This window comes from Lates calcarifer, linkage group LG14, assembly GCF_001640805.2.
Source record: "Lates calcarifer isolate ASB-BC8 linkage group LG14, TLL_Latcal_v3, whole genome shotgun sequence".
Taxonomy (NCBI): domain Eukaryota; kingdom Metazoa; phylum Chordata; class Actinopteri; family Centropomidae; genus Lates; species Lates calcarifer.
This window is the reverse complement of record NC_066846.1, coordinates 7,613,141-7,624,096: the sequence shown is the minus strand read 5'-3', so window position 1 is coordinate 7,624,096 and position 10,956 is coordinate 7,613,141. Positions and strand designations below refer to the sequence as shown.

Sequence of the window (10,956 nt, the reverse complement as noted above, 5' to 3'; positions counted from 1 at the left end):
ACCATAAAATCTATTTATCCTTGTTATGTAATGTATGTAATGCTGTACCTATAGGATACAGGCCTAATTCATGTAAATATCATGAATTTCAGGATATTTTAGAATATAAACTCCCTCTGTGTGTGTTTTGTGTGTTTGTACAGTTAAGGATGGTAGAAGTGAACATTATGTACATATGTTTTGAAGATATGTCAACCCATTGAAAGCCTAATGACATAATGAAATAAATTAACTCCACTTATGAAGCCTATTCTACTTTTTACTACATGAGTATTTGCATGCTGTGATACCTAGTTTATACCTCCACTGTGACTCACTACAGTCATATAACAGCTGTAGTTACTTAGTTAAGATGTACATCTAACATATATGATCACCTTAAAAACCTGATGCATTTTATGGGTGAAACTACTCAACTAGAAAAGGTTAAACTTTGTATTTATCAAACTACCTACAATATTAAAATGCTTATATGTTAATGTGCAAATAGTAATGATAAAGATGTCATAAACAAATAGTAAAACTTTGCAACTCTCTGAACAGATTAACTTTGCATATGGATGAATCCTTTTCTTTTTGTACTTTACTTTATGTATTACATGAATTACACAAGGTGGTTTTGCATGTTTACATGACGAAAGGAATAAAAGAACCATCATCCATCATTTATTAATTACTTCCCATTTATTTCTCATTTAATGCTAATGAGCTTGAATAAAGTCAGACGCTTTTTGAGCATCCCAAATTGTAACCCTTTATATAAATATGGCAGTTACTTCCCCCAAGTCAAATAATGCCCTGTTTTCTTACACAGCCTCTGAGTGGATATATGTATAATGTGAGACACCTACTTAAATATGGCCCCCCTTCTCCTCCTCCCACTTTTCTCTCTCTCTCTTTTATCCATTTCTCCACGTGGTACAGGAGTAAAGGCAGGGGGTGAAAGAGGGGCATTGTGCTGTGCAGCAGTGGATCCGGGGGTTCATAGTGAGAGAGGGGAGATGCTCACTCAACTGTGTCCAGCACGCCATTGTCAAAGATTCCCATCTATTCTCTGCCTTTTAAATAGAGCTCCAGTGTAAGATGCTTTTTTGGGTGGGATGGGGGGGGGTGGGAGGGGGTTATTGCAGTTGGCGATAACACACAAAATACATGCATGCATGTGGAATGGCTGTGTGGCCCCACTTGCACACAACAGCCACTCACTGCACTGTTGTTGGTAATTGGCCATATGGAAATCAAAGGGTTAGAAAAACCGCCTGTACTCTCGTCATTTGGCAAAATAACACCGCTGTGAAGACTGATTTCTGACTCTTGTTGATGGAGACCACCTGCCAGTCAGTTTTTATAGCCATAACTTTTTATGCATCCACCTTGCTGACGATTAAAAAGTAAGCGCAGTACACCTGGGGGGTCCTAAACAGATGTCACCTGATTGATATAAATCACCTGTTAGACTTCTTTTATACATGTTATTACATCTGATTTTGACCCATGATGATTTTGTTTCCTCCCTGCACAGATTAAAACATTTATCTTCAGCAAACAGCCAATTCTTACGCCCATTTGAATTTGTTTTTAGGCATCCAACGGCTTTGACATCTCATTGTCATGTTTTAATGAAAGTTTATAGCTGCTGTGTGAGTGTGTAAAGAAAAATAAAGCTGGGGAGAAAGAGAAAGAGAGAACCAGGGAGGCTGTGTGTTACACGCCATTGAAATGCAAATATCATTGAAGAACAAGGAGTGGTTCTGTGTGTGTGAGTGTGTATGGCGTGTGTGTGTATATGGTGTGTGTGTGTGTGTGTGTTCCCTGTATGTGCATGCAACGGGGCAGCAGTGGGAGAGGAGGGGCGCAAATTGGACAAGTTTTTTGGGGGGGAGAAGAGACTTTACAAAACAGCCACACACACGCACTCACGGCAGATTCATATGACACGGTGCAGACCTGCGGATTTGCAAACATATGTCCTCTTTTTTAGGCTTTCATCCATGAAAGATCGCTCTTTCATCGTTTTAAACTGACTGCACACATTTTAAAGTTTTATTTTTTTATCCAAAGGCTTGCGGGAATTGCGCGACTTTTATACTTTTGGATGCGTGGATGCTTTCAGGAGCGCGTCCAAGTGCGCAAAGAAAAAAAAAACCGTGCCTTGTGCCATTCAACCGACTGATGCCCCCCTTTCTGCTGTCTGAGTCGCCGTGAATCATGTCACGCCGGAAGCAGAAGCGACCCCAGCATCTCGTTAACGCGGATCCGGGTGGCCCGAGGCTGCTATCTCACGGTAAGAAAACATATTTTACGAGTGAGTGTGTGTTTTTGTCTGTTAGAAATTCTTGAGAGAGAGGCTGGGTATCCTACAACACGGTGCTCATCACCGCATGTGGAAGTCACTTCCAGTGTAAAAAAAATTCTTTCAAGAACTTTACAAAAGCAAATGTATGGGTTTAGGCTGACGCGGTTTATGTATGGCTTCTCTTTGAGCTCTCTGATTTTTCATAAGTTTATGTATGCATGGCCACATTCCAGCAAACGCACCTGATTTAACAGACTTAAAAGTTTAAGATCTGAGTTTGTCAACTATAGAAACCCCTCCTTTTCACTGTAATGGGCCCCACTAAATGGGGGCCTCGGGCACTTTGGTCAGGGCCAATAAACTTGTCCCTGTGAAGTGAATAGAGAAGGATTAACTAACATACATCTGTGGCCATTTTCATGTGCTGCGCGTCCTCCAGGAAACCAACAGGCTGCTCAGCGCTGACTGCTGGAGGTCTTTGATTAGTATAGAACACTCTCTTATTTGTTAACAATAAGGTGCAGGGGTAGGGGGAAGGGAAGGCAGTGTTTTTGGTAAAGATTAATCTTCCACCCCTCTTTCTCTTTTGCTCTTCTTCCATGCTTTTTCTTCCTTATGCACCCCTCTCCCCCCATTTTCCTACCTTCTCAATATACTTCCCTCCCCTTTCTTTCTCCCTCTTTCTCATCCCCCCCTCTCACCCCAGCCCTATTGACTGTATACTCCTACGCAGTTGGGGGGTTTTCAGATGGATGGGAAAAAAAGATTCAGAGAGGATAGAGAGATTCTCTCGCACTTGTACTGTGTCGCAGCTTCAAGTGCATGCACCTCAGTCAGTCTCTCCAGGTAAACTTCCACAAATTAAACTGGAAGTTTAACTGGACTTATTTATGTGTTCCCTGCAGGTTCAGGTTTGTTTATAAGTCACAAGGAAGGAATTTTACTGAGGTACAGTCTTTCATTCCATCACTATACCTCTCCAGGAGGGAATAGTTAGTTTGTCTCTCCATTGTTGTTACCCTCCCCCCTTCTTTTTCTTTTTACTCTTTCTCACTCTGTGCTCAAGATTCTGAAAGAATTTGACCCCTGAGCGGCAGAGGTCAGATTAGTTGACCAATCAGAGTGTCTGGACAGTGCCCAGAACCCTTAGCGTGGCCTGACCCTTGACCTCCACTGTGACGTAAGGGGGGAAGGGTGAATAGAGAGATGAAAGACGTAACTGCTACAGGGAGGGGGGTGGGTTAAGAGGGGTTATGGGTTGTCTTGGTGATGCCCATTGTCCTCTAAAATGTGTTGCCATAGCAGCAAGGTGGTCTGTAAGCTTTTTTGTGTGCGCAAGATGTTTGAGGAGTTTTGCTGCGGAGAGCACAGATTGAGACAGGACATTACAAAGGCTCATAGACTGCAGAGTTTTCTTCCACTTGTTTATTTGCTTGTTCAAGGCCATTTCCTAGCAGGCATTTCTTCAGAAGTTGAAACAGGATCTTTTGGTCTGCACACAAATTTGAAAACTAAATTTGTAAACAGTAACTGGAAACAATGAAATAAACAAACTGTAAGTGAAGCGGAAAGTTTTAATGAATTTACATACCTGGATATTTGAGATATTGCATAATAATGCTCCTACAAGGAAACACACAGGTTTCTAAGTCTAAAAAAGTTCTTAGCATTCTTCCTTTTCTGTCAATCCTCAGATGATCACCTGGGAATTAAGTCACCATCCACGTCTCTGGGCTCCGAAGTGACGTCATCAGGGTCCTCTTCCTCATCCCCCACCTCCCTCCAAGACTGCCAGCCGCCTTTGGCCCCTCGCCCATCCCCCGGTGGGCTCCACGCGCCCTCCTTACCCAGCGAGAGCTCGCCTCCTCCCCACTGGCCCAGCCACATCGCCCCCTTCACCACCTCCCTCCCCAACACCCACTCCTCCCTCTCACCAGACTTCCCTCACCCCTCGCTGTCATCCCAGACTCACTCGCCTCCTCCCCTGGGTCAAACCTCGGGTTCCCACAGCCTGTCCCACCAAGGAAACTCTCACTCCACCATGACGTCACCGCCAATGGGCAGTTCGGCCACCGCCACTACCTCCTCCTCTTCCTCCTCCACGTCTTCTCAGTGCGTGCCGCCTCACCGGGACAGCTCCAGTCCAGGTCAGCAGCAGTCCTCCACCTCTCCGGGGCAGCAGGAACAGATCCAGGTGCCTCCAACCCTGGCAGTACTCCTAGAGGAGCTGAGGGTTTTGCAGCAGAGACAAATCCACCAGATGCAGATAACAGAAGAGATCTGCAGGCATGTTCTAAGGCTTGGAGGGGCTGTCTTTGGCCAAGATAATAACACACAGGCCAGTGGTGCAGAGAGCAACCAGAAGTCTTCAGGAGCAGCGTCTTCATCACCAACACACCCTTCCACTGCCACTCCAGTGACCACAGCCTCATCACTTTTGACTGGCCTTCCATCCTCCCTCTTCCCCCAGCCAGCCGTCTCCAAATCAGGCGTGTCACATGTTAATGGCAGCAGAGCTTCATCCTCCTCTACCTCTTCCTCATTATCCTCCTCTTCCTCCTCATCTATTTCATCCACTATCAGCTCATCTGTTGCCTCTCTACACCCACTGTCCCTGTCACTGGGCCTACCGCCACGCTACCTCCACGAGAAATCGTCTAACACCTCCTCATTCAGCCACAGCAATGGCGTCAGCTTCCCTACTCCTCCCCTCCCCACCACCAGCCACTCCCAGGACCTCCAGCCCAGCTCCTCTGTCGCCTCCGCCTCGTCATCAGGACGCCCTCAGCACGTCTGCCGTTTTTGTGGGAAAGTGCTGAGCAGCGACTCGTCGCTCCAGATCCATCTGAGGTCGCACACGGGTGAAAGGCCATACCAGTGTCCAGTCTGCTTGAGCCGCTTTACAACCAGGGGGAACCTCAAAGCTCATTTCCTGCGACACAGAGAGCAGAACCCAGAGCTGTCCCTCTCCCTGCTGCCACCAGCGCTGTCCGAGCAAACACAGAGTGGATCTGCCCCTGGTGCCATCCAGAGAAGGAGGAAGCGGCGGGCTGATGATGATGATGCATTTAACGGAGTGAAAGGGAGCATTCCCGGAATGACAGAGAACATGGCTTTAGGATTCCTGTCTGGTGGTTCTGCTCGGCCCTCGCCCTCGTCTCTACCTCTGCCCCCCTCGGTGGACATGGCGCTGCTGTCCACAGCCCATTCACTGCTACAGCTGAACAGAGCCTCAGCTGCAGCTGCTGCCAGTGCATCGAGCACTGCATTGCCCTCTTCTTCCTCATCCTCGTCTTCCTCCTCCTCCATGGGAAGCCAGTTTAAAGGAGCAAAGCAGCAGCGTTTTGATGAGAACACACCTCCTCACTCTACCCTCCATACAACCTCCCCATACTCCCAGCTGGCCCACCTCCCCAAGATTCTCTTCCCCGGAGGTACCTCCCCTCATCACCTTGCACTTCTCCGGCCCCCGGGCCACCCATCCACCTCCCACCTCACTTCGCCTCATCAGCTTCCGTTCCCCTTTCCTCCTTTCCCCAAACCGTCAACCTCCTCTCCCTCCTCATCCTCTCCCACCACCTCTACCCAGACCTCAGACACCTCCAAGTTGCAGCGGCTGGTACAGAAGCTTGAAAAGCAACCACAGGGAGGTTCCTCCACCTCCTCTCCCTCCACCTCCTCACAAACACCCACTGAGGCCAATGGGGACACACATGGCCACGACCTGTCCACCTCCTCCAGTGCCTACCGCAGGGAAATGTTGGCTGCACTCGGGCTGAGTCCAAGTGCCAATACTGCTGGACTAGTGACCAGCCAGGGAGTCTCAGGTTCGGCCACTACAACTACCACAACTACCCCCTCTCTGCCTACTGCCCAGGCTGCTAACCAGTGTGGTGTCTGCTTGCGTGTCCTCAGCTGCCCTAGAGCTCTGCGTTTGCATCAGGCCACACATCTTGGAGAGCGTCCATTCCCTTGTAAGTTGTGCGGTCGCTCCTTCTCCACAAAGGGCAGCCTCAGGGCCCACCTGGCCACTCACCGCGCAAGACCACCAAATGCCCGCGCCCTAAACTCGTGCCCGCTGTGCCCACGCAAGTTCACCAATGCCTTGGTTCTTCAGCACCACATCCGTTTGCACCTAGGAGGGCAAATACCACCTGATGAAGACATGCCACCTGAGGACGGTGCAGACACGGAAGGTGCTGTCTTCGATGATGGTGAGAATGACTCCATCAGCTCCCCATCTAAAGCCCAACAACTCCTTCCCTTGGCCTTAACAATAGGCTCCAAGTCTCCAAACGATGTTCTCAACTCAGGGTCCACCTCTAAGCAATCCACAGCTGCTGATGTTACTTCTGTGAAGACTGAAGAATCCGAGGGCTCAACACCCAGCGTTAGCCCACCCCTGGCCCGTAATCCCCCCTCAGCAGGAGCCGAGAACCCCCTGCATCTGGGAGACAATGCTGTGGCTGATGGTAGCCCCATTAACAGCTCCACGTACTCCGAGGAGGAGACCCACGCTGACCTGGGCAGCACCGGCCCTTTCAAAGCACCCTTAGCTAGTTTGCATTTGGCTGCAGTGAATGGAGATGCAGAAGTGGAGGACACCCCTCTATCCCTCTGCGTTTCGAAGCCTGCGGTAGAAAATAATACGCTGCACAGAGGGGTTAATAATGATGAAGACTGCTCCACTGACGAGCCAATGACTAGCAATGACTCTAACCCAAAACCTCCAGCTGCAAATTCCTCACCTGCACTCACCCCTCCTGCCAGCCCCAAAGCTAATCCAGAAGCAGAAGAGGCCTGCGGCAGTGTACCACAAGGGCCGCAGGAGAGAGATGCTGCCCAAATGAATGGGAAGGGTGAGACTACCACACCCAGAGAGCCTTTGCATGTGTTGGATCCAGAACTGGACAAAGACACTCCAATGGAGGAGGGTTATGGCGTGCCAGAAAATCCTTCAGAGGACCCAGAGCCCTCTGTCCCAGCACCAGCACCACAGAGCCAGCCTCCCCGCCCAGACAAACCCTACAGCTGCTCCCACTGTGGAAAGGCATATGCCAGCCGTAGTGGTCTAAAGGTACGAGTCCAAAGTCAATGAGTTCAATATTGTAACTTTAAGATGTTTAAAGTGTGATGCATTTTAATGTCATGTTTGGTGAGATTTTGTATTTTTGGCTGATTATTGTCTTTCTTATCAACAGGGACATATGAAAACTCACCCTGGAGCATTGACCAGCGCACCCTCCAAGGCTCAAACCAATGACAGTGACGTTGCGGAGGATCGCAGTTCACATTCAGCCAGTAAGAACCTGGGACAGCAGGATGAAAAGCAGGGATTGGCTAAATCCCCAGAGAAAGGTGACAGCACAGATCCTCTACCAGTCAGTGTTGGTTCTGATGTGGCGGGCGAGCCTATGGACACTACTGTGTAGAAAGTTAGTAATTGTTGAATGGTTGCAGTCAGTTTTTAAAGGGTCCTGACAAGGGAATGTATTTTTTTAATAGATTGAGATTTGTTGTTAGAGTTATTAATTCAACTTCACGTTTACCTTTTGTATTAGGAAGATAGATCTAGTTTATATTGTAGTACCATTACAAGAGACTTTTGAATGTAGTATTTTAGCTATGTATTTTTGTATTTCAAAGACCACAGTGAGGCCTTATCTTACACACTTCACAGCATTGTCATGATGAGAATTAATTGTTTGTGCTAATTGTTTTTTTTCTGACACCAGTTCAGCACATACTGTATAATATCAAACCAGTATAAGCTGATTTTAAGAAAGTGGAGGGTCCAGAATTTTACAAAATGAACTCCATACCAAAATAGGCCAAATTAGTAATGGCCGACATTTGTAAATATGAGCTGCGGTTACATTTTATGCCTTTTTATTGTTACTTTCTTCTTTCCTGTTTTTTAATGCGATGCTGCTGAATGCATGTTTTGATGTGCTGAGTTGCACTGTGAGTTGCACTGTGTCCTGTGCTGCCGAAACATCAACTGGAGCAAACACATGCTAGCGATGATGATAACCACGACGATGATGATGATAATAATAATGGCGATGATTGTGTTAGATTATCTGTACTTTTGTGAACAGTCCCATACTTATAGTTGTAAACTTTGCTAGCAGCAAACAACCGTACTCACGCTGATGATTGTAAACTGTTTTTCTTGTTGTTGATCTGCAGTGTCAAACCGACAACAAGGATGAGCCCCGTCCGTTAAAAACTCCCCCTCCTTTACCCCACCCACCCCTTCTCTCCTCTCCTCTCTCAAAGCACTTGAGAGTTTTCTGCTCCTGCAGAAATTGTCTGCACTCACTGCATTCCTGCTTAGCCCAGTTTAGTATTTGTATGCTTTGCTTTACCCTTTGTAAACCCTTTTTTGTAGCAATGACAAAATATGTTCCCATGCCTCCCATGTGATGTATAAAAGATAAATAAAACAATGGCGATGCGAAGAGGAGACCTGTTTGTTGCTTGTCTGTGGTTTTTTAGGGCTGGGGGGGGGGTTGTATTTTTTTGTCTGGCTTCAGTTTAAGCCTGTGTCTCTGTGAATTCATTTATCTGTTTAAGTATTCTGTTTGCATGACTCTCATTCTGTGCGCGCCTGCATGTATGCTCAGTTTTCTCGTGTTTGTTCCAGCTCTCTGGTGTGTCTGGATTGGGGGCTCCTTTGTCTGTGGCGCTGGGCTAGCTGTCTCTTAATTCTGCCTTTTTTTTTTGGCCTCAGTGTCTTTTAGTATGTTTCAGTTCCCCAGCACTGTGTGTGTGTGTGAAAAGGATAATCAGAGCCTGTATGAGTGTGATTGAGGGTGCAGCTGTAGAGGCCGCCACCACCCTCTGTCCCTCCCTCCCCCTCCTCTGCCTCTCCCTCCCCTCTCTGTGTCATACTCTCTTTCATACGCACTCTCTTTCATTTTCTCTTTCATTTCTCTCCCTCACTCTTTCTACTCACCCCCTCGCCCCTCATCACCCCTGTACTCCCCTCCCTCCTCCCACCCCATGTAATGAGCTGACACACAGGAAGCTCTAATCCTCACACAATGCCACCCCTCTTCCCCCCAGAGTGACTGGGAGCGGGACAGGGGGCAACAAGGACCAACCTGGCCCAGCTGTCCCCAAAATGGCCGCCTTTAATCCCTCCAGTTTTTAGCCTACAGGGGCTCCTGAAACCATGACAACCGGTAACCAAGGACAAGAATTGCCAGGGCAGAAAACAGGACAAAAGGAGTGAAAGGAGCCATGTGTGAGAAGTTTGTCCACATGCGTTCGTGAGCGACAAGGGACGTGTCTCAATCAAAAAAAAAGAAAGAGAGACAAAAAAATTAATAGTTTTCAATTTAAGAAAGAAGCAAAGAGGGGGAGGTGCAAACAAAAGTCCACAGGTGTGATGGCGATGGTTGCAGACTCTAATCACATGCAACACATTAATCACTCATCAATAAGCATTAATCATCTCTGTGTAGACATCAGTCATCCTCAGTAGGAAGGACAATAGTCTCTTAAGGTGTTAAAGGTCATGTATTATGCATATTTAGCTCCCATTAATGAAGAATCAACAGCTATTAGGAAGACAAAGAAGATGTTTATTACACATTAGCCATTAACTAATGTGATTTTTGGTAGTTAACTGCCATTTACCTCGGATGTGACTACAATTATAGACAATCAAGTGTTGTGTTAATCGGTATGTTTTTTTAATTATCTGTTCATCAGAGAACAAAGTATTTAAAACACACTAGTATGTAGTTGTAAGCCAACTTATTAATGTACTGACATCCATAAGTGGCAATATAGTAAAACACAGTTACAGTGATATGTCTGCACAGGAGAAGTTATAATTGCTAACAAATACTGCACATTAATAAACACTTAACAGTCTCCTTATAGGTGGTACAACTACTTTATATTGTGCTATAAATGATTTGTATACTGCTTTAAATGCTAAATATGGCTGCTAAAGTGTAAAGAGTAAAGTGTTAATGAGTCACACAGTTGACAGACAAAACAGGAAACTGAGCGTAGTCAGTTTATAGACTGGACTTTCTGTAATATGTTATATTAAGATTTATATATATCTTATAAATCTTAAAATGACACCACACAAATATCTCAGTGACATTACATTACATTTTAAAGTTCTGCTTTCTGATATCTTTATTTTAATTAGTGTGTCTGTGTGTGACTAATGACTGCTCTGTGTGACTGACACTGACTTGACCTGAATCCACCACACCTCTCTCATCAAAGAGACCCTGATCTCAATGAGACATCCTGAATAAATAAAGTTTAACTGGACTAAAAGTAAAAGTTGGATCATGAAAAAAACTCTTTGGGGATGTTACATGATATCTCTGATATTTATATGTTTAAACAGGTACAGTAAGATCACTGGAAACTATAAAAAAGCATCAGTTATAGGGAGAAAGACCACAAGAGGGAGCTATGGTCCACAGTTTTGTTATCCAAACAAGAATAAGTGTTTGACAGCACATACTTAATCATTCAGAAATAATTATACCCGTTTACCTCTGCTTATGTTCATTTAATTTTACATAATTTATATTATTGGTATTATTACAGTAGCCTGTAATTAGGTTGCTTAAGAAATATTTTCCAGGTAGTCTATGTAGAATCTTCCGCACATTAGAGTC

General features: G+C 46.0%; 1 protein-coding gene across 1 annotated transcript; it reads left to right on the top strand.

Annotated features, from left to right (window-relative positions):
* Positions 1 to 1,650: 1,650 nt before the first annotated feature.
* Positions 1,651 to 9,126, top strand: si:ch211-212k18.5 (sal-like protein 2). Its single transcript, XM_018704182.2, has 3 exons — positions 1,651 to 2,284; positions 3,991 to 7,373; positions 7,498 to 9,126. Exons 1-3 carry the CDS (start codon positions 2,209 to 2,211, stop codon positions 7,726 to 7,728), a joined length of 3,690 nt encoding a protein of 1,229 aa, XP_018559698.1. The 5' UTR covers positions 1,651 to 2,208; the 3' UTR covers positions 7,729 to 9,126.
* The last annotated feature ends 1,830 nt before the right edge of the window (positions 9,127 to 10,956 follow it).

Coding starts and splice junctions, on each gene's coding strand:
- si:ch211-212k18.5 (XM_018704182.2), top strand. CDS start 2,209: ATGTCACGCCGGAAGCAGAAGCGACCCCAGCATCTCGTTAACGCGGAT. Junction 2,285..3,990: donor CCCGAGGCTGCTATCTCACG/GTAAGAAAACAT, acceptor GTCAATCCTCAG/ATGATCACCTGGGAATTAAG. Junction 7,374..7,497: donor CCAGCCGTAGTGGTCTAAAG/GTACGAGTCCAA, acceptor TCTTATCAACAG/GGACATATGAAAACTCACCC.